The 23,970-nt window shown below is 44.6% G+C and overlaps 1 protein-coding gene across 5 annotated transcripts in view; it reads left to right on the top strand.

Moving 5' to 3' along the window:
- Positions 1-4,297: 4,297 nt before the first annotated feature.
- The window catches only part of TTC12 (tetratricopeptide repeat domain 12), a 37,662-nt gene continuing 17,989 nt past the window's right edge, over positions 4,298-23,970 (top strand). For 4 of the 5 annotated variants that reach the window (XR_012066500.1, XM_072953739.1, XM_072953738.1 and 1 more), the window contains exons 1-11: positions 4,298-4,378; positions 5,916-5,988; positions 7,822-7,985; positions 8,537-8,558; positions 9,206-9,283; positions 10,147-10,268; positions 14,394-14,453; positions 18,717-18,788; positions 22,012-22,072; positions 22,473-22,661; positions 23,825-23,894. Coding sequence is in view for 4 of the 5 variants with exons in the window: in XM_072953739.1 (XP_072809840.1) it covers positions 5,931-5,988; positions 7,822-7,985; positions 8,537-8,558; positions 9,206-9,283; positions 10,147-10,268; positions 14,394-14,453; positions 18,717-18,788; positions 22,012-22,072; positions 22,473-22,661; positions 23,825-23,894 (896 nt within the window). In the remaining variant the exon portion in view is untranslated. Of the gene's footprint in view, positions 4,379-4,604; positions 4,913-5,915; positions 5,989-7,821; positions 7,986-8,536; positions 8,559-9,205; positions 9,284-10,146; positions 10,269-14,393; positions 14,454-18,716; positions 18,789-22,011; positions 22,073-22,472; positions 22,662-23,824; positions 23,895-23,970 lie in introns of those variants that run through there. The other variant, XM_072953737.1, reaches the window with a different exon arrangement.

Here is a 23,970-nt window from a genome sequence, read left to right as displayed (position 1 = left end):
ATAAGAATTTGTTTGTGCTTGTATCTTCCTCATTGGACTGTGTGAGACCCGGGGCTGAGCCCCTGACTTACAGTACGGTATCTGGTTAAAGCGAACACTTCAATAATGTTTGTTGTATTTCTGTAACAGAGAATCATAGTTGGATGATCAGTAAAAGACATTCAAGCATAAGAACATATTATTAGGGCAGTGTTCTGAGTGTGCCTGTGGGGGAGGGTGTGAAATGGAACTATGGCTTTGAGGAGAAAAAAATCACTTCTAACTCTAAGAAGAATTTCTAGCATAAAACGTTATTCACATGTTTTTAATTGTGTGATCTCAGTGTCATTTCTCTGGTGTTTAGAGTCCTTCAGACAGAATGTATTTAAAAATTGACATGTTTTATTTTAAAATATCAATATTTCTATTATGCCTAACGTCATCTGGACTAGTTGGATGGATTTGTGATGAAAAAATTAGATATCAACTTTGAAAAATTTAATTGAATAAATGAATCAGTTAACACTAGATTTGGCTGGGAGTGACAGAATGCCCAACAAAACAGTGACTTTAACAAGATAAAAGTCTTTAGACTCTCAGGACCTGAGGTACTGTTGGGGTTAAAGAGCTCTCCCTCACATAAATATGGAATTAGGCAGTCCAAAACCAGCGTGGTAACTCCATGATTGTCAGAACACAGGCTCCGTCTACCTTGTGGCTTTCCATCCTCAACATGCTGCTTCTCCCTCATGGTCCAAAATGGCTGATCCAGCTCTAGCCATTGTGTCCAGATTCCAATCAACAAGATGAAAACGGAAAGGGAAGGGAGCACTTTCTTTGGACACTTCCCAGAAGTAGCCCCCACTACTTCTCTTATATCTAATTGGCCAGTCGTGTGTAAGGGAAGCTGGGAAATAAGTTTATTCTAGGTGCCTGTGCTTTGCTAAAAATGGGAGTACCTGAAGGAGAGGAGAGTGGATATTAAAGGACAATTAATTTATTCAAAATCTTCAGTTGAATAACTCATCAGCATCTTGAACTGAGTATAAATCTGAACTCATTATCTTTCTCCACACCTGACTCTCCTCCAATCTTCTCCCTCTCAGCCAATGGAGAGGGCCATCTGGCTCAAGCCAGAAATCTAATGTCATTGCTAATATTTTCCTGCTGTCAATTTTCCGTCCAACATGTATCTCAAATTCATTTAATCCTTTCTAGTCAACAACCTCTAACTTGACTCCCAGTGTCCCTCTGGCCTCGTTCCAGATCATTCTCCACATTGCAGCCAGAATGACTTTCTTTAAAAAAAAAAAATCTGAGTATGTCACTCCTCTGCTAAAACCCCCTCAAATGCTGCCCATAGCACTTAGGAGAAAGACCCAGAACCTTCCAAAGGTCCTGTGTGATCTGGGCCCGGCTTCATCTTGCCCCACTTGCATTTTGCTCTCTAGGCAGCAGCCAAGCTTGCCTCCTGCTGGTTCCTCATCCATGCCAGGCTCCTTCCTGACTGCCCAGGCTGCTCCCACCTCCCTCTACAATTGGTCAACATCCACTCATCCCTTAAGTCTCAGCTTAAGCATCACATCCTCAGGGAAAATCTCCAAGGTCTGAGACTCAGCTGTCATGGCACTCTTTGCTATTTTGGTTTTTCCACCCTTTACTTCTTATAGGACTTATGATGGTGTTTATCACAGAATTTGTTTATTGACCTTTAACCCCCTTAGGTGATAAGCTCTTTGAGTCTGGTGACTGGATACCTGTGATGGTTAATTTTATGGGTCAACCTGACTGACTCACAAGGTGTTCTGATATTTTGTTAAACGTTATTCTGGGTTTGTCTGTGAGGGTGTTTCTGGATGAGATTAGCATTTGAATCACAGACTGAGTAAAACAGATTGCTTTTCCCAACGTGGGTGGGCCTCACCCAATCAGTTGAAGGCCTGAAAAGCATTCTTTCTCTCTGCCTGGCTGTATTTGGGTGGGACATTGGTCTTCTGCCTTCAGATTCAGACTTGGACTGGAACTTACACCATCATCAGCCCTCCTGGTTCTCAGGCCCTTGGACTTGGACTGGTACTCACACCATTGGCTGTCTCCATCTCCATTTTGCCTATTGAAGATCATGTACTGCTCAGCCTCCATAATCATGTGAGCCAATTCCTTATAGTACTTCTCTCTCTGTCTCTCTTATTGGTTCTGTTTCTCTGGAGATCCCAGACTAATAGAGTATCACTCATGCTCCATTACATCCCCAGTGTTTAATAATAGTGTTTGCACTTTGTTACTCAGTGTGGCTCACAGTCCACAAAGAGATATCACTGCAGATTCTCAGCCCCCAGTCCTACTGAACCAGAATCTGCAATTTAACAAGATCCCCAAGCAATTCTAATGCATGGTCCAAGCTCAGAAGCACTCATCTGATGCATACTAATCACAGTAGTAGTACTAATGTCAATAACATTTACTGAGTCTTGACAATGTACCAGGTACTTTACCTGTAATTAACTCATATACTTCTCACAGCAGCCCTGTCAGATCAGTATTATTTAACATTCTCATTTTTACAGATGAGGAAATTAAGGCACAGAGATATTAAATAATGTATCAAGGTCACACAGCTAGTAATAGTAGAAATAATAACAGGAAGAAAAAGATCTCCAGCACCTAGCTCGGTAAAAAGGTGCTTGGGAGGTGCATAACAACATTTTAATAATGCAAGTGGAGAGCGGAGATTTGAGCCCAGGGAGGCTGGTCCTATAGTCCCTGCTCTTAACCACTCAGAACATGATAAATATTTGTCAAGTGCACGTCAAGGACTTTCCGCAGCACCTGGCATCCCGGAGACTATCGACATTTGATGAATGAATGTATGAATGAATGGGTATGAGGTATGGTCACTGGTGGGCAGGTCCCTATGAGTCCAGGAAAAGGAGTTTGGTGAAAAGGGTAGTGGAAAAGAAAGTGTTTGGAAATAATACTGTTAGCTCCAAAGTTACAAAAGACCCTAAGTTGGAGACTATGCCTGAGTTCAAGGCCTCATAAGCCCGAGAGGAAAATGGGTTGATACTAATAGTAATAACCTGTCACTGATTCTTGCCTCCATCAATTCCCACAGGCTCTCAAGTCACTGCAAAGTACCGCGTGTCTTTCTGTTAATCCCCAGGGTGTGGCACCAGCAACCCTGCTCTGCTGGCACGTCCACTCTCTGCTGCTTCTCAGGAGGAATCTCGGTCCCTGGGGACAGCCACTGTGAACGCACTGCTGGGTCCCCCAGGTCACACCGCTTCCTGCTCCAACCAGTGAGCTGAAGGACTCACTCTGCTGAAGCTGCACCTGGTCTGCCGCGGGGAGAAGGCTGCCCTGGTCCCTTTGAGCTATAACCTCATGGGGCGGGGGTACCCAAGCAGGACTGCATACCTTGTGGAGATTTCAAAAAGCCCCCTGTTCTCCATGGGGCTCAGACATGCATCCCATGGGGTCTAGGTCACAAGGCAGAGTCAACAGACTGTTTTCAAAATCAATGTTGATCTAGCTGTTCATGTTGGACCCGTCTCCCCTCTTGGCAAGCTCTGTCCCCTGGACTCCTCAGTCCCTACCAGACAGGTTCCTGTAAAGCACCCACAGATTTGCCAGGAAGTCTCAAGTGTTTCCGAACATCAGTTTAAGCTCAAGATGGGGCTTTTCCATAAGCCTGCTTTTCGCTCTTTTTAATCCAGCATTCACCACTCAACCTTGATTTAAAAAAATAGACTGGGATCTCTTTAAGCGTGTGTGGGTGTATTCATCGTGTGACTGTGTCCATCATCTCCTTCTGCTCTAAATCCTATGATGCCCTGGATACTAACCACCACTTGTCCCTATCGACTAGGTGCCTGGCACTTCAACCATAAATCTTATGAGAAAGAACCACTTCTCCATTTTATAGATGAAAAAACTTAAGAGCAGAGAGGTCACAGAACTCTCTGAAGGTCTCACCAATAAGCAAAATCGGATTTCGCCCAAGCCTGCACCTCCCAAGCACGCTGGAGATATTCTCCCTTTGGGCCAAGGATATTAAGCTAATGGATGTGACACACACCCCCAACCCCAGAAGAAAAAGAGGCGAAAACTGGCCCTGATTTAGAGACCAGCACGGGTCAGAAGGGGCTTTTTTTTTTCTTTTTTTTTTTTTGCTCCCCCTGCTCCCCCACCTGCCGCTGCCAGACTCCTATCTGGCGCCCCAGGCCCCAGGTCGTCCTTGAATTTGGCGGCCAATCCGTAACGGGAGCGCGGGGCGGGGTGTCTGCGCGGGCGCCACGCCCACCCGTGGTCGCCAGGCCCTGGCCCCGCCCCGTCCCAGCCTAGGTCGGTCACGGCCCGCCCCCAGCCGCCATTTCCTGTCCAGCGCTGGGCGCGTCAGGTCAGTGCAGCGGGGTGGCCCGGGGTCCGCCTTGGTCGTGGCCTGGTCCTGATCTGGCCGTCAGAGCCGGGCAGAGGTCGCTGGTTTGGGCCCCAGTGGATGGGACGGTATCGGCTGCGGGCTGGGACTACCGCGGCGGGGCCGGGGCCAGGGCCAGGGCCAGGGGGCGCTGGGGAGCGGTTGCCGGGCAACGGTGCCGTAGGCCCCGCCCCTTAGCCCTGGCTTGGGCAAGTTTGTCTGCAGTCCCAGCCAACTGCAGGCTCCTGCAGAGGGAAACGCGGGATGCCTCTGGCCTCATCCCGTCCCTCATCCCGTCCCTCATCCCGTCGTGGGTTCGCTCCAACCCTGCCCTGGGAGCAGAGGGCTTGGCTCCTGCCCGCGGGAATTCTGAGCCTGCTTTCTGCCCCTCCTAACCTTGGGCAAGTTAACTGACTTGACTAGGCCTCAGTGCCACGGGAGCCTGAAATGTTAGAGCTGGAAAGAAACCTAGCGATCATCTGGTTAAGCCACACGTCCCCAAGCCCTGTTTTATAGGTAAGGGTGCCTGGTGCTTTGAATTAATCCCCAGATAGCCCTCTTGTTTGGTATTACAGAGAATGAGGACCTCGAGGCTCAGAGAGGTTGTAACTTTAGCTGAGGTAGCACAGCCTGTAATTGGTGGAATCTCAGAGAGATCAAGTAACTCAGCTTGTTCTGGCAGATTCCGAATTTCCAGTTGTAGGTGCGTTACAGACTACGCTACCACTAAACCCAGCTGGAAATCAGCGTCACCTGGAGTTTATGTAAAACTGTACGTCCCTGGGTACGTTGGAGGGGCTCTGGGCTAAGGTGGAGGAATCTGGATACTTAACAAGTTTGGGGATGATTTTTGTGGTCTGTGGGTGGACCTTTGCGAACCACTGGGTACACCATGAGGACCTTTCACTCAAAAACAACTGAGAGGTGATCCATCTAAAGTACCCGGACAGGAGAGAGGATGTGGGCTCACCGTGCCGTCAAGTTTTAATCCCTGCAGCCAATTTGTATCCTCTCTCCACTCCTCAGAGACAAGCCGGAGGCTTTTATTTTAAACAAGTTTGGACATTTAGATGCAAATTGTCCTGTTTCTGGTTTCCTGTCACACAGCCAGGTCCAAGCTTCTGGCTGGGCTGGCCTGTCACAATCAAAGTCAAGCATTAGTGTCATCCTCCATCCCTGGTGGCCTGCCAGCTGCTCTCCACCTGGTCTGCTTCATGCCAGGTCCCTGAATCAGAGCAGTTGATACTGGCTTTGAAGGAACATTTTGCAGAGCCGTTTCCCCATTGGAGGGATGCTGGCAGCTTTCCAGAAGTATCTCCACACCTTAAGAGTGCCCCTTGGCCCTGGCAGCAGTCAGAATGACATAGATCACCCTGCTTGTTATTCACGACTTTTATAAACACAAATCCATCTAAAAAGTAATCACTTGGCTCTTAGTTGTAGAAGGCTAATAAGCCTGACAAATTCCATTTACTGTTTTATTATTATTAATTTTCATCATGTGTGCTGCCTCCTTCAGGGATTCTGGTTCACAATGGCTGACTCTCAAGAGGAAGACTTGCAGAAGTTTCTTAAAAATGTGGATGAAATCAGTAAGTGCCAGTAAAATCATAAATTAAATTGTACTTTAAAGAGGTGGAGTCCTTATAAAGACAATGATTACTCTAAGTTAGTTCCTGAGTGGCCTGACAGGTTTATGACTCTTCAGAAAAAAATGTCACTGAGATTCAACAGAAGGGATATTGAGAAGCAAGTAATATTGGAGCCTAGGGGTAATATTTTTCTGGCTGTTAATTGGTATCAGAGAAGCTGTTAACATTCTGATTGGAATTCGGGCTGACAGCTCCCATCCGTGTTTTCTCCCCTTCTGTGTAGGATCTTGGTTTTGAGCTGCAGAGGCAAAATCAAATGACTTTCCCAAGGGTCCATCACATCACGTGGATGCGACAGCCCTGTCTCTCTTCCTCTAGGCAAGAAGACCCTTCCCCAGCTCAGACAGATGCCACCTCAGAGGACATACTCTGATCACACAGATCATATACAGGAGATTGCAGAGCACTCAGTCTCTGTGCAGACTTCAGGGAGCTCGTTTGAGGACAGAAACAAGAAAACCAACCACAAAACAAACTTCACATATCAAATAGAAATAGATTGAAATTGCTGCTTCCAGTGGGCAATAGGGATCCCAAGAATAAAATGGTTTTGAAAATAGTTCGAGTAGCTTCACAGATGACACATCCACAGTGTGCTCTTTGTGTCCGTCACGGCCTCTCCTCTGCCCATCCCCAGATGTTGTTCCGTGGAGTCCTGGCCTGACCCACTGCTCACCTTTCTCTTCAGGTGATGGAGCCCAAGCATGTGCTTTTAAATACCACCCTTGCTGATGACCCCACATCTCAATTGCCACCAGCCTTCTTCTCTGAGCCTCAGCCTCTATGCCAACTGTCACATCCATTGTACCCCTCAAACATCACAAACATGTCCAAAGTTCAGTCGATCATCTCTTTCCCCTCCGTCCCACCTCTCCCAAATAAAACCTGCTTCTCCTACCCTCCCCTTCATTCTAGTGTCACTTGGTGGCACTCCCATCCCTGAAATTTACAAGTCCTATTGGCCTCCTCCTATCTCTCAGGCCTGCATTTAATCAGCCATCAGGTTAGCCTTCTTCCTCCAGCTCCATCCTCTCCAGCCTCCCTGTGTTCTGGTTCTCTTCTCCAGACTATTTCCTCTACCCACTGATTGTTTTTCCTGCCCCCAGGCTTACACTTCCCGCAGAGTAATGTATCTAAAATGCAAATCTGACCCAGACACTTCTCTGCTTGGAGTCTCTCCGCAGTCACAATAAATTTCAAGCTCTCATCAGGACCTAAGTCCTCCCATGACCTAGCCCTTACCTCTCGCCTCTCCCTCCCTCACACTTGAGCAGCAGACTGCTTCTGGTACCCACCCAACACACGCACCCTGAGAGTTCACACTCTCTCTATATAACTGAATCACTTTGTTGTACACCTGAGACATTGTAAATCAACTCGACTTCAATTTTTTAAAGTTTAAAAAAATAAAACTTTCAAAAAAGAAATGAGGAGATGTTGGTCAAAGTGTATAAGCTCACAGTTTTAAGATGAATAAATTCTGGGGTTCTAACATACAGCATGGTGACTCTAGTTAACACTACTATATTATACACTTTCAAGTTGCTAAGAGAGTAGATCTTAAATGTTCTCACCACACATAAAAAAATTGAATATCAAAACATCATGTTTTATACCTTAAACTTCCACAATATCATATGTCAATTATATCCCAGTAAAGCTGGAAAAATAAAAGTTCTTCCCCATGAACTTTCTACACCATCTCTTTGAGTGAGTGGCATCTTTCTTTTGGAAGACCCTGCTTAACTGATCCACATCTGATTCCTCCTCCAGCCAGTTTAATTCAGGAGATGAATTCTGATGACCCAGTCGTACGAGAGAAAGCTGTCCTGGAGACAGAGAAGAGACTACAGTTTACAGAGGAAAACCAAGAGGAGGATGAATGCAGGACCACCGTCAACAAGACCAGGATCAGCCCCCCACAGGCTCCTGCGAAGGTTTCCTTTTCCTGTTGTGGAGATACTTAAGTAGACACAGTGAGGACGTCTGCACTGAAGCAGGCAAAGTGGTAGTTTAATCTCAACTGCCTGGTGAGGCTGGAATTGTCTTTTGCTTTTTAGATTCACTAGATTTATTTTCTGCAAGGAAGTATAAACTCAAGTTTTTTTTTTCTTGGTCTTTCTGGGTCATCTTTAAACAACCCTTTGGGTTTGTTTTAATGAAAATTTGGCCTCTCCATCCACTGCGCTTGTGGCCATTTTTAAGCTGATAAGGTAATGTATTCTACTTACTCATATTTCCAACTCATACAGCCACAGCTGGGGTCCTTGCTTCTGCAGACATAGCCCCGGAACAATTGTGCCCATAATCAGATCTGATTTAAAGCAAGCCCCCTGAATTTTGATCCCTTCGTGAGGGTGGTTACAGGAAATGACCCTGCTGCCCACTTGTAACTGATCTGCTTTCTTGGTTTGTGTCTATATATACATCAGAGAGTGATTTTTGAAATTTGTTTCTTTGTTTTTTTATGATAACCTGTGCCCTGCAGAATGCAGATGAAACAAACTCAGGTAAGGAGAGCATCTCTCTTCCTGAAGTGTATTACTCTTTTAGGATCAGTGTTTATTGATTGTAGCATCCAGACCCTTAAATTGTAGCCTCTGGGCTTACAAACAGCCCATGAACAAAAAACTACCTACTGATCACCCACTGCTGGTACTAGTGGTCAGAAGGGACAGCACGGGGAGGTTTTTGTCTCTGCCCTCCTGGCCAGCCTTTTGTAAACTGAATTCAGTTACTCTGTGTCATCCAGTTACCCTCCGCTGCTCAGAGAGATGCAGGCAGTTTCTTTGTTGCTCAGCTCAGAAGCTCATTATGCTAAGTGGAACAAAAAAAGTCTGTCTTCAAAGAAAACTCCTTTTAAAAGGCATAATTCAAATTTGAAGCACAGACATAGTCATCGCGTATAATAATATATCACACAGCTTACCATTTAATGTCAAATTAAGAAAATGTCATTTTAGGTGCCTTCGAATCTGTGTGTGTATGTGTGTGTGTGTGTGTGTGTACATGTGCTAGCATGTGCCGACATGTGTATGCATTAAAAGTGTGGCTCTAAAACTCTCAAGTGGCTTTTTTTCCCCCTGAATTTGAGCTAAAGAACTGATTATAGTATTTAGATTTTCCTTTTTAATATTTGAAATTACTCTGTTGTCAGAGGCCTTCTTGGCATCTATGGAGAAGGATGCAAAGGAACGTGCCAAAAGAAGAAGGGAAAACAAAGTCTTAGCAGACGGTAATTGTCAGTCTTCACTTTCCAATAACTGGGATGCTTTGTGCTGGAAGAGCCTCAGAGTCTCTGTGCTGATGTTTGACGATGTCTAGATCCCCGGGGGGGTGGGTTTGTGGGCCTGAGGCAGTGGGACCTGGCCAGGCAGGAACCACTGGCTGTCTATTCCCTGTTCCCGCTGCAACACGCAGTGAGCAGGAAGACATAGCCCTCAGTCAGCTCCCACAGTCAAACCTCTTTCTAAAGCATGTGGATGGATTTAGCAGATCAGATTGAGCAGCACTAAACGATGCTTGGAAAGGAAGGAAGGATGGGAGTGGGGTACCACTGGCTAGCCTGAGGCACAGACGAAGATGTGAAAAAGAAAAATGAAGCAATAAACAAAGCTGGGAGAAGGGAGAAGAGAAATAGAGAAAAAGAAAGAGACAGGGTTGCGTGTTTGGTGGGGGAGATTCACAGGACAGAAGGCTGCCTTCAGCACTTACTTTATACCACCCAGTGGTACGTGCACTGCAAATCTGAATGCTTCCATATTTGCTAGAAAATTAGTTGTTTGACCCTCTTTATGAGACATTGAATGTGTAGACTTGATCTTCATGGCAAGCTTGGAATATTCTGAGCCTTGGGTAAAATCATGTCCTTTCTTCTAAGAAGCTACTTAGAAAGCTTGGGGTGGATTTGGAGAAAAGACTACTTAGAGAAACCAATCCTGAAATATCTGTAGAGGGAAGTAAGTGACACCCCTAACCCCCCCAGGATGGACGGAAGCTCTGACTTTCAAAGCAGGGTTGGAAAGTCAGGGTAATAAAGTCTGAAAGAGTTTTCCAGGGCATGGGGAGCGCTCACCAGTATAAATTCTGTTCTCCTAGCCCTCAAAGAGAAGGGGAATGAAGCATTTGTCAGAGGTGATTACGAAACGGCCATCTTGCGCTACAGTGAGGGTTTGGAGAAACTGAAGGACATGAAAGTGTTGTATACCAACCGAGCCCAGGTCAGTGAGCCAAGAACACGTCCACGGGCTTCTCTTGGGGAACCGTAGGCTCAAACCTTGCGAAATCAGAGACCGATGAGACGAGATGGTACCAGAGGTGTGTGCTGGCTCTGGCCGGGGTGTGGGGGAGGCTGACTTGTATGGAGCGTTTGCCAATTTCTGTGGCGTAAATACTCTCACTGGGGTCCGATTTCAGCTACCGACTTGGAATCATTGAAGGAGGGCTTGGGGACAGCCACGCATGATCAGTTCTCTCCATTGCAGAAGTCAGCACAGCACTGGTGGTACCCAGGCACTTCCCATGTGTATTAAGGGGACTAGTGGAATTCTGCCGCCACTGGATGTGTTCAACCTCTTTTTTGATGCCTGTCTAAACTAAGCGTTACTCTCCCGTTAATTTCTTACTCATTGTATCAGTCCCTCCTTGATTAAGATTCTGTGACTGGGGTATCCTGGATAGCTAATGGGCCTCCAGCCAATTTGTCAGAAATTCTGACTTTCTGAAATCCCTAATACCTCAATTTGATACCACAGACGAGCTCAGTCTCCTGGAACACCAGGTGAAAACCATCCCCCGGATGTTTATTGTCTACTATTTAAAGAAGGGACAAGGTTGATGGTTCTCAGTGGAAACAGCAATGTCACCTGTGACCTTATCTTTGCAAAGTACTTGAGTTTGTATACGGTAGAGCTCTCTGTAGCTCAGGCTGGAAAAATTGGCAGATTCATGGATGTGATGATCCGACGGTCAGGATGCGTCAGCCAGACCTGTGTGAGATGGACTTGACACCGTGTCATTGACAAGAGGGAGAAGATCGCAACGGAGCCCTCATCAGCTCCAAATTCTGTAACTCAAGATTAAGAATGCCCTGCCTTGGTATGTTGAGGAAGTATTGAAAGCAAGAAACAGGATGTCAGCAGGCCAAAAAGTCTATGTGGTGACAGTGATTTAATGATAAATAAATTCAAGCACAGCACAAGATCATTAGTTCAGCAGTTTGGATCAATCAGACTAGAGTCGAGGTGTCATTTACCTAGCCCCTTTGTGGAGAAAAATTGCCATAAGTAAGAGGATCAGTAGACACATTGGTGAGAGGTCAATTTTGCCATGTACCCTTTATCATCTTAACAAGATTAAAAACTTTCTTAGGGTAAAAATTGCCATATACTTTCCCCCAATGCTTTAGTTACAACAGATGTTCAGTAAGTCCTTGTTAAGTTGTGTAGCACCGGAGGCACACTAAGTCCATTGAAGGGAATTAAGTTTCTGTTGACACTTCAAAGGAGACATTTAAATGCAGACAATTAGTATAATAATTATAGTTGCTTTTTATTTATCACCAAATTTGGTCTCCAAAACATTTACCTACTGATGCTTGTTCAGTCTTGTTACTCTGAAGTTATTTGAAAGCAGTGAAATTGAATTGCCTTTAAAATGTTATGTAATTCAGATTTATACCTAATTCCGATGGTCTACACCCTGGTTCATCTAAATTAGTTGCATTTTTACTGTTCTCAAGTTGAAGCAGCACTTTGATTAGTTTGGGAGACTCACATCAAGAATGACTGTGGATGAAAATAAGTAAATGGGATGAAAAGCTTTGGGGAGGCAATTCCTCCCACCTCCCCCAAAGAGAACACTTACTCAGAGACAAATGGTTACAAAATGTGCTGCCTGGCGTTAGGAATCCCTTTGAACCATAGACTGTGTTTTAAATGCCTCCCTGTTTGCATGCAGTGTTACAAAATACTCAGTAGGAACCCTGTGAATGGAGTGTCGCTGCTTCCTGGAGAGAAAACCTGCACTTCCATCGCTTTGTTTTTCTCCTGGAGCTAATGTTATGATCAATAGATTACTGGTGTAATTTAGACAAGTCAGGAGTTTAATCACCATTTGGGAACGTAGTCCTTTTTAAAGTATGGAAAAACAAAAGAGAACAGGGAAGTTATAGGGTATTGGATCTAAGCCTTAAAAAAAGAAAAAGAAAATACGAAAGCCTGCGTGGAGAAATTGTTGAAGCCCTTCTAGACTTTTTCAGAGTCTGTATCCTGAGTAACAGTGTCATGAAATCATGACTACGGTTGTCCAGAAGGGTGCTAGTCACATCCTCTGTCTTTCAAATGAACCCCCAAATCCCGGAGGAAAAGATGGTGCTTTATGGAAGAGATAACTCAAAGAGTCGTCATCTTCATTTAGTACCGAACTCCTGTTAATGAAAGCTCTGCACAGCGGCTTCCTTTTTGCTGGTGGATAGAGCTCCCTGGCAGAAGTTCCCTAGCTGGATATTGCCTGCTCCCTCCTCATTTTGGTTGAATGCTTAGATTTCTCATAAATTATAACAGTAACCTCATAATGGGCTTGTCCATGTAAATATCTCATCAGATTTCTCATCACAGTGCCCTGGGACAGTGTTGATCATGGGCAAACGTACGTGGAGTATTGGCATTGGATCTGTCATCAGTGACTGATGGGTCCCTGGTGCCTGGTTGTCCTTTCTTACAACTGGGTGATCATTGCTGCTTCTCAGAGAACTTTCCAAAAGAAGAGTGCTTAAAGTCTGCTTAGCGCAACTTGATAAGAATTTATTAAGCACTTATTGTATGCAGTGATGACTAGAGAGGGCATAGTAACCATAGTGCTTGCTGTTAAATAGACTTTCATTTGTTTATATACCATGGTTCTGTGAAACTATAAGTGAGCTAAATTCTTAAGTCAGGTTGGTTTGAGTAGATCACAGAATTCTGAGTTAATTCTTGATTTACAAGATTTTCCCCAGTTCTAGGAGATCCCAGAAGAGAGCCCGAAGGCATTTGAAACCAAGGGCTCCTGGTGATGGTCTGAGTCTTAAATGTCTGCCCGTTTCCTGTCTCTCTTCCTTCTCACTGCACTCAGAAAGTGCAAAGCAGAACTTTTCCTTAATCATATTTTGGCAAAAGCTTTATTGAGATATAATGGACACAATATACAATTCACCCATTGAAAGTATACAATTTGGTGGGTTTTAGTGTATTCACAGGGCTGTGCAACCCTCACCACACCAATTTTAGAACTGGTTCATCATCCCTAAGACCCTTTAAGCAGTCACTCCCCAATCCTGTCCCCCCTCCACCGCCAACCCATGGCCCCTACTGGTCTACTTTCTGTTTCTATACATTTGCCTATTCGGGACTTTTCATATAAATGAAATCATGCAGTATGTGTCCATGTGTGTCTGGCTTCTTCCATTTAATAGTGTTTTCAAGGCCCGTCCCTGTTGGAATTTGCATCAGTAATTCATTCCTGTCATTGCCAAGAAATATGTCATTGTATGGATCTACCACAGTTTATTTACGCATTCATAAATGGATGGGTCTGAGCTACTGCTTTTTGGCTGTTATAAGTAACGCTGCTATGCACATGCGTGTGCAGGTTTTTGAGTGGACATACGCTTATAATCCTCTTGGCTGTGTACCTAGGGGTCATGCGGTACCTCTGTTTCGAATCTTTTGAGGAAGCGTCAGACTGTCTTCCAAAACAGCTTCATCATTTTACATTCCCAGCAGCAAGCGTAAGAGTGTCCTGATTTCCTACATTCTCACCAACACTTGTTATTATCTGTCTTTTTGATTCCCTTTATTATTTGTTCTCCTTCTGGAACATTCCCAGCAGGGTAGGCTCCAGAAGCTGGCTCCTCCTTTGTAGGTGGGGTTAGCGTGCTGGGTATTATTCTGTTTGCCCCTCCAGATCCTTCTCTGCCTTGCACCCTGGGAGACTGGCCTCTTGGCTTCCCAGCTTTCTAGCTTCTGTTTGGGTTCAGCCAATGAGATCGGAAGGAAGGAGGAGTTAAGTGAGATGGGGGGTGGTTTATTCTCCAGGCTTCCGCTCTCCCGAAGGCCTCAGCTCCTGTTAGGCAGCTGTTCACTGTTGGTTTTCCTATGCCCTGCCCTCACCCTGTAAATCATCCTTTTGTTAAGCTTTCCGTGGCTCCCCAGTGTGAGCGTGTCCTGAGCTGGGACCCTGGCTGAGCCAGGGAAGGACCAGTTACCTCTCATCACCATGTTCCTGTTCCCCTGCTCTGTCTGTGTTGAATGAAGACCTCTGGCCACGGAACTGTGTATGAACAGCAGCCGTCTGTGTCCTTGCAGGCTTACATCAAACTTGGGGACTACCAGAAGGCACTGGTGGACTGTGACTGGGCTCTGAAGGTAAGATGCTATCTCCTTCTCCATGTGGTGGAGCTGGGCTTGCTCAGGCCAGGGGCCTCAGTCCTGAAGTGAACAGAGGGGAGCTGCTGGCATATTACAGTGGGAAAGGGTCTAGGCTCTGCAGTTGAGCCTCAGTTTCCTCATCTATAAAATGGATTCGAATAGAATTGTCGTGAGGGTTGTAATAACGCACACGGTGCTTAGCTCACTGTTAGTACTCTAGACAAGTTGCTGTTAATACTGGTTTTTCAGGTTTTATCACAGCAGCTCACCCTTTACTATTATGTTATTAGTCGCTTTGCTCCACGTGGTGGTGGAAACGCCTCTTTCTCTTTCTTAATTGTGTCTGCAGTGTTGCCATTTTTTCCCTCATCAGTTGCTGCTTTTTTCCCTCCCACTCTGATAGTTTGGAAACACATCACAGCTCCCCCTTCTGTAGAGGAATAATCAGAAGAAAGATTTCCTGTTGTTCAGCCTGGATGCTTGTCAGGCCTCAGGCAGACAGTATAACACTCACTCGGCGTGGTATTTCCACCGAAATCTGCCAAAACGGATAATCAAAGGTGGAGAGAACTAAAGACCGTTGGTGGAAATATTAGCCGAGTTTTTAAAAGAGACGTGTCACAGTCACTTCTTAAGAACATTATTTCTGACGACTAAATATTTAAATAATGCTGATCCTCGCTCCGCCTAAGTTACTCTGTCGCAGGGGCTTTAACTAAATAAGCTGAACCAGTGCCTCTCAGGCTGAAGAGCCAACAGAACACACAGGAGCCCCTGGAAGGTATGGAAGCAGAGAGCATGAAATTTCTTTTTAGACACATGTTTTTGTCTTAGAAATCCCTTGCAAATTTTGCCCTGCACTCTGTAAAATGTATCAGCTTGTTTTAATATAGCCATGTTATGTTAAATAATTTATAATCAAGTAAAATTGAAGTGCCAGGAGCACCTGCCAGGTTTATCCTGCGGCGTGGATTTCCCTGGTCCGGCACCACTTAACCCCGACTTGGTGAGCATGGCCCGAAACAGAGCACATTTTGACAACAGCATGTTGGCCACATCTGCTTCCTTATCTTTTCACTGAGAGGGTAGACAAGGGAAATGGGCGAATTAGAAACTCACCTTTGCTAATAACGGTTTATAAAACACGACGGGTCCCCCAAACCTGGCACCTGGAGTGCTTGATTTCTTTATCTGCTGGAAGACACGGTGTATGGGAAACCTTGTCCCACTGCATCGTGACCGTCTTTAAGTGATGAGAACCGCCCAAAGCTGAGGCCATCGGGTTCTTCACACTCCGGCTCCAGTATAGATCTGCTAGCTCGCTCTGTCCCTTTATTTGATCATGATTTTTTTTCCCTACTATCATTCTGTAAGAGAAGAGAGAGGGAAGGACGTTTTCTTCTGGTGATTCAGTAACAGCCATTTACTGCACGCTAGCTGTGATCTGTCTCATTTGGGCCTCACAACATCCTATTCTGTTCTGTTCAATATCACAGTTACCCTTATTTTTCTGACAAGGAAACCGAGCCTCAGAGATTAAGTAAGTAAGCCGTGCAGGATCACACAGCTAATGCTGGCCTAACCATAGGCCGGTGCTCTGAGCCATTTATGATAAACAGCCTCTCCCTGGAAACCTGAAACCCTGACATCGCTTGGTATAGATCCCATTCCTTCTGTGGAAGAAACAAGATCTCCTCGTGGGGCTTCCAGGAGTGCCTCTTCTGATCTGAAAAGCACCAAAGAGGTCGTCACACCCACACGCTGTTTCAGGACAACACACTGACCTGCTCCCAAATGTTAATTGATACACGATGTAAATTAGCAGTGAGACCGAGACAAAGCGGGCCCAGCAGACTTGACACTGAAAAACGCTGACACCCGGGAGCCACTCTTATTAAATGCCCAGCGAGGCTCCCCATTGAAGGGGATTGGGTAAACACTTGGAGGGATGGGAAAAATATGCACAAGGAATTCTAAAAACTAACAATAGTTGGCTCTACATCAAAGCTGTGAATTAAAAGAAAAAGTTTCACTCTTTTTTAAAGTAATATATCAATACTGAATGTCAGCGGCACCCCACTGTTAATAGTATTAGTACTTTCATGCCAGTTTTATATTTTGGGACACTTGTGAATTGGCAGAGACAGGCCCCTGTGATGATATTTCAAGACCGATCTTCCTTGTCAGGGAAGATAAGGCAGCGAGCGGAGCTGGTTTCAATTAGGATCAGAATCATTTCTTTCATGGCAGAACACTTCCTGCACAATAAAACACATCTTCCTCTGAAGGCAGACTTCCTTTTACGGGGATCTGGGTTCACCTGAGAGAATCCTGATGAGGGTTGATACCTCATCAAAGGAGAAAGGGCCTATTAGTGAGCAAATCCGTTAGCAGCTCTTTGTGTCAGTATCCGAGGAGGCGTGGTCACAATACACCCGCTTCACGATGGCACAGTGGGGCGTGGACAAGCTCTGAGGTTCGGCTCCTTTTCCTCTGTTGTAGCCCTGAGGCCCTGGCCGTGAAGGTGCGGTGAACAGGTGGCTTCTGTGAACTGTGGCCCTGGGGGTTCCTTTCCCTTTGTCCCTTCCTGCCTCCTCGATTCCATCCTTTGTGAGTTCTCCAGGCTTCACTCCCTGACTTTCTTCTCTCTGCAGTTTCTCCCTCAGAGCTCTCGTCTCCTCTCCTGGGTTCAGCTCTCATCCCTGCCAGTGGTTCACATCTGCATTTCAGCCGCCCCCTCAACCCCCTGCACGTTTGCACGTGGCTGTCTTGGCATCCTCCGAAACACAGCATGTCTTCAGTAGACTGTATCTCTTCAGTGTGGATTTCCTTCCGCCAAACTGCTTTTCTGAAGGAGATATGGTGCAGTTTTTAAGCCCTTGGAGCCTGGAGTCAAACAACTAGATTTCAATCCCAGGTCTTCCACTTAGTATCTGTGTGACCTTGATCTTTTCCAGCCCCTAGTTTCCTCAGCTGCAAAATGTGGGTAATAATTGTATCTAGAGTTGTTATAAGGTTTCCATGAGATAATTCCTATTACCCATGCAGGAAGGACTGAACAGTAATGCACTGATATTAACGACTGTTAGTGCTGGCTTTCACTTAGCAACGAATCAGGATATGACATTCATGAAAATGCATCCATAAAGGCCTCTCCAAATATAAGTTATTATTCCCTCTTCTGTTGTTATTTTAGCTTTTCTTTAAGTTTTCCTTTCTGCCCTGAGATGCACCACGTCTGCTGTAACTGCAGCAACAGTGGCTTATGCTCCATTACCTGGTGCCACACGGTTTCACATGAATTCCCTTCTCAGCACAGCCCGAGAGAGACACTATTAAGACCTTCACTTTGCATATGAGGGAAATGAGCCTCAGAAAAGCTGCCTGGCCTGGCCAACGTCCCACATCCGGTGAGAGGCAGACCCGGCTTCACCTAGGACTTTCCAGACCCCTGACCTTGTACTCGTAACCTCTTTACATCTAAACCCTTGACAGCATCCAACGCGGCACAACGCCCTGCATGTAAGAGGGATTCAGTGAATTAGATGACTGTTTAAAATTATAGTTTATGTCTTTGGGCTAGACCACTCCCTCTGGAGTTATAATAATTAGAGGCAGGCAGGTGCATGGCACCCCATGCAAGTGGTATTGTCTCAGCCGTGAATGTCCTAAGTTTTGAAGAGGGCGTCCCTCCTGATCAGAAGTGATAGGAATGTAAGTTCCCAGTATCTATGTTGTGGTTTATTTCAAGGGAGGAACTTCCCAGGCCCAGAATGAATTTTCCTACCTTACCTGACAAACTGGTGGTTCTCAAATGTGGCTGCGCATTTATGTAACCTGGAGATTAAAAACAATTACTGATGCCCCGGGCCAACCCAAGAGAGTAATTTAACTGGTGTGGGGTTTAGTCATGCCATCAGGAGTTTTATGAGCATCTGAGGTGATTCTGATGTTCAGCCAAGGTCAAGGGCTCTTGTAAACTAAGGGTTTCTGGTTTGTTTCCTGGTTGTCTCATTAAATGGAAATGAAAACTGGCAAATATCATTGATTAATTTGATAGAGAGCTTACTTCTGCATTCAGGCTCCTTGTAGGCATCAACTAATTCAGTCACAGAAGCACAGAAAAGTCTTAATTGTCAACTCTGGTGGTGGTCCTGAGAACCGAAGCAGTGCCCTAACCCGATTAGCTGGGAGGTTGGGGGAGGGGCTGATAACGTCAAATCTTCCGAACCATCTGATCAGTCATTCTCTTTCATGCAGTGTGATGAAAAATGCACAAAAGCATATTTCCACATGGGAAAAGCCCACCTGGCCCTGAAGAACTACAGTGTGGTAAGTGGAGGAAGGTTAAGTGACCTGTTTGATTTCAGAGTGGTGCTATAGAGTGTCTCAGAGGAGAACCACGTTCCTCTAAGTGGATGAGATATTAATCCAGTTTTTAGTGTCTTCCAGGGTGAATCTTAAGACCTTAGAGTTGGGAGGGATGTTGAGTGTCACCTGGTACAGCCCCACCTGCCATGGGAATCTCTTCTGCAGCATCTTCTACCAGTGTTTGTTCAGCCCCAGAAGGAGCATCTCTGGGGAGAAAAGACATAAGCAAAAAGATGAAAAAACAAAATTAACTTGTAATCTCATCACCTAAATTAACCATGCAGATATATGTACACACACTAATATATTACATGCTGTAAATAGCCGCTTTATTGAGATATAATTCACATACCAAACAATTCCTCTATAGAAAGTATACAGTTCAGTGGCTTTTAGTATAGTCGCAGAGTTGCATAACCTTCACCACAATCAGCTTGAGAACATTTTTGTCACCTCCTTAAAAACACCTTTCCCACTAAGCAGTCGCTCCCCTTCCCTCCACCCCACCTCATCCCTAGGCCACCACTAACCTACTCCTGTCTCTATATGTTTGCCTGTTCTAGGCTATTCATATAAATAGGATTATACAATCTGGTTTTTCGTGACTAGCTTCTTTCACTTAGCATCATGTTTGCAAGTTTCATCCGTGTTGTATACGTATAGTGTTTCGTATCTTTTATTCCTGAACAATATTTCCTTGTATGCGTATACCACATTTTATTGATTTATTTGTCACTTGATGAACATTTGGGTTGTTTCCACTTTGGGCTATTATGAACATCCATATACAAGTTTTGTGGGGACACATGTTCGCAATCCACCTGGCTATATATCAAGGAGTGAAACTGCCCAGTCGTGTGACAACTCTGTGTTTAACCTTTGGAAGAACTGCCAGTATGTTTTCCAAAGTGGCTGCACCAACTTGCATTCCCACCAGCAGTGCATGGTTTCAATTTCTCCGCATCCTGGACAGTACTTGCTTTTATTTGTCTTTTTGACTTATAGGCATCCTGCTGGGTGTAAAGTAGTGTATTTATTGTTTTGATTTACATTTCCCTGATGGCTAATGATGTTGAGAATCTTTTCAAGTACTTATTGGCCATTTGTGTATCTTCTTTGGAGAAATGTGTTTTCAGACCCTTTGCCCATTTTGTTTTCATTAGGTTATTTGTCTTTTTATATTGAGCATAAATACATTCAATAGAATATAAATTGAATATACAAATATTCAATATAAAGTGATACAAATATAATATATATAAAGTAATATAATATTCAATGTAAGTTCTGAATAGAAATCTCTTAATGGATAAATGATATGCAAATATTTTCTCCCATTCTTTGTGTTGTCTTTTCATTTCATGGCACAAAACATTTTAATTTTGATGATGTTTAAATTACCTATTTTTTTTCCTTTGGTTGCTTACAATTTTGGTGTCAAATCTAAGAAACCGTTGCCTAATCCAAGATTTACTCCTATGTTCTCCTAAAAGTTTATGGCCTTAGCTCTTACATTGAGAACTCTGATCCACTTTGAGTTAATTTTTGTATATAGTGTGAGGAAGGGATCCAACTGCATTCTTTTGCGTGTGGGCATCAGTTGTCCCAGCAGCATTTGTTGAGAAGGCTACTCTGTCTCCCACTGAATGATTTGGGCACCCTTGTCAAAGGTCATTGATCATGAATGCTTGGGTTTATTTCTGGCTGTCAGTTTTATTCCATTTATCTGTATGTCTATTCTTAAACCTTTGCCACATTGTCTTGATTCTTGTAGCTTTGTAGTAACTTTTGAAATTGGGAAGTGTGAGTCTTCTAACTCTGATCTGCCTTTTCAAGATGGTTTTAGCTATTCTGGATTTCTGGAATTACCATACAAATTACAGGATCAGCTTTGTCAGTTTCTGCAAAGAAGCCAAATGGTATTTTGATGGGCATCATGTTGACTTTGTAGATCAATTTTGGGAGTATTGCCAAATGAAGAATATTAAGGCTTCCAATCCATGAACGTGAGATGTCATTCCATGTATAAGATAGTATATTTTTAAAAAGAAATTGCCCCCATTGTACATTCTTAAAAATTATTCTTTATTGGATTTTAATTCTAAAATTAATACAGGTGCATTATAATAGTGTCAAATAATAGAAAAGTTAAAAGGACACTGTAATCTCCCCCCTCCACCAAATTCTGTCTACTCATTTATTCATTCAGTTAATTAATTCATGCAGCAAATATTTAATGCACGCTTCCTATCTTCCAGGCACCGGCCTAAGCGACAGGAATATAGTAGCAAACAAGACAAAATCCTTCCGGATCCCTAAATATACGTCATTGGGGTTAGGTTTCATCATATGAATTTTGGAAGGACACAAACATTCAGTGTATTAAAGTTACCATGTTTGATGTGTATACGTCTATCCTACAACACTATTCTCTGTTTTAACGTGATATTTTTTCTCCAGTTTATTTCTTAATCCTAATCTTCTGAGCCTTAAGCCTTCACAATATCTCAGAACCTTTTTTTTATTTTCCTGAACTTTTTCTTTCAGTGGCTGGTTGTATTGATATCCCTGAGGACAGGACAGCCTTCAACCCAGCATCACGCCCCACTAACGAGAATGCTTCCTTACTAGAAACTTCTATCTAACGGTGTCCTTACTGAGTGCCCCTGACTCTCAGGTGTTCTAGTTGACTCTTGCATGGCCAGTGAACAGACTCCTCACCAGCTCTTTGCAGCCTGTACATTAAATAGGTCATTCTCTCTTCCAGTCCCCAAGTCTCTGTCAGCAATGTTTCTAGCTTCAATTATTTCCTTCTTCCCCGTGGGCATATCTGACAGGTAGCCTCCTGTTCCCTCTCAGTGCAAATATCATACCTGAATTTTGCATTTACCTTGTGATTATTCCTAACTCAGCCAGACATGAGCCACAAGCACTTATGACTGGCTATTTTCCATCACAGGTTGTATCTGACACTGGTTTTTAAAATAAATTTTGAGACAATACCCGTTGCCCTCACAGAACCAGAGAAGCCTGAAACAGAATGTCAAGTGCACGCTGTGTTCCCCATGCCCACCTCCTCCACGGGAAGCAGGGGAGGCTGGGAGGAAATAATGAAGAAGGCCATCCTTTCTTATAATCACCACTCCCCCCAGCCACTCTTCAAGGCCTTGTTTCTTTCTTCCAGTCTCGGGAGTGTTATCAGAAGATCTTAGAAATAAACCCCCAGCTGCAGACACAGGTGAAAGGTGAGACTTCCTGCCAACACCCTTGTTTGAATTGCACCTCCTTTCTGCGCTCTGGCCCTGGGTGCCCTCCATGCCTTCTCTGCATGTGGCCACAGGCATAACCTTGCATAGCCCTGCACAACCAAACCCTCTCCTTACCCGCCCTGCCTTCCTCCTTTTCTCTGCCATCCTCCATCAGAGCCGTCTAGACTGGGAACTGTGTTGTCCTTGAAACCCCAAGACGGTCTAAGATGCTGGGTAGATACTGTACAATCTCCCTAAAATTTTCCTTGCTGAAGATGAGTTTGAATGATTTTAATGGTTTCTGCCTCTCAACCTCTCATCGTTAAAAAAAAAAAAAAGGTTACTCCTTGTGTGGATGTGTTAGGGTTTTTGTGGACTCTGCTTCTTGTTTTGCTAGATTACCTGAATCAGGTAAATCTTCGGGAGAAGGCAGACCTTCAAGAGAAGGAAGCCCAGGAATCGCTGGATTCGGGAAAGAACACAGCCGTCACAGCCAAGAATCTCCTGGAGACTCTTTCCAAGCCTGATCAGATCCCCCTGTTCTATGCAGGGGGGATTGAAGTCCTGACTGAAATGATGAAGGACTGTAAGCCAGAGATGTGTGTGATCTCATGAATATTGTCAGTGTAAAGGGACAGAGTTTAGAGGTCTACCCTTATGAGGCAAAGAATCCCTTTTTCCCTTCCTTCCACAAATATTGATTGAAGACCTACTACAATGTAGGTGCTAGAGGACGTGCTAAAGAAATGTCCCCCGACTTGGCTCCATCCTCTCCCCAGAGTGTGCTTACACTTGACACACACACAATTCAACACAAAACACACGGACAGACGGCATGCACTCACTCCATAAATGCTCACATCATACACACACGCACACACACACACAGCATGTGCTCACATCATGTGTACTTAGGTCCCGTACATCACACACACACACCACGCATGTGGGCCACATACACCATATATACTGATACACATATACACACACCACACACATTCATCCCTCACACACATCCTGCACATACATACCCTTTGCATACCCCCATATACACCCCAAATGCCCACTACTACCCCCCACAAATCTCCCCCAACCAGAGGGGAATGGAAGACAGAATTTTGTAGGATAAACTGTAAAGTTCACTGCAGTTACACTTAATGGCCGCTTAGGATGTGTGCATAGTTTCAGAACAAACATCAGCTCTCCTGCTAGCGAGAGCCACACTGTTCTCTTACCATTTCCTGTAAGCACTGATACCAGGGCTGAAACCATCCTTGTTACTCAGTGACAGAATGTTGTTTGTTTGTGCAAGTGGATGGAGTCTCTGACTTCCCTTTAGCGTGCAGTGGAGCATGCTCAAACACCCCTTCAGTAGTTCTTTGGCGATTGTAGGTTCTTCTCTCAAGCCTGGAAACAGCTCCGAGATAAACATTTAAGAGCAGATGGCTATGCCAGTCCTTGCAGGAGGCTGAGCGGCTCCTGGCGGCTCTCTAAAGATTACAAAATGATCAGTCGTCAGATAGCTCACGGGCCACCTGGGCTCAGCTCTCCTCTCAACAAACTGTGCCTCTCACTGTGGTAACAAGCAGCTGATGACAGAATGTGAAAGTATTTGTTTCTGCCCAAACTGTTAATTCGGTGACCTTGACATTCCATTTTGGATTTCTCCTCATCATCTGGCTCTGCCTCAGCTACACATCAGCCAGATGGTTCAGGAGTCTGACATGGTTTTCTCTGAATTTGTTTCAGCCACCGAACGAACTTTATTCAGAACACACAATGGATTCCGTATCATCAGTGAGAATGAGGTCCTAAGAAGGTAGGGATGTTTGTAAAGACAGCCCAGCATCAAAGCGAGGAAAGAGAGCCATTTCTTGTGAAATTGGACACTAATC

This window comes from Vicugna pacos, chromosome 33 (assembly GCF_048564905.1).
Source record: "Vicugna pacos chromosome 33, VicPac4, whole genome shotgun sequence".
NCBI classification, from domain to species: domain Eukaryota; kingdom Metazoa; phylum Chordata; class Mammalia; order Artiodactyla; family Camelidae; genus Vicugna; species Vicugna pacos.
This window is presented reverse-complemented; position numbering and strand designations above follow the sequence as displayed.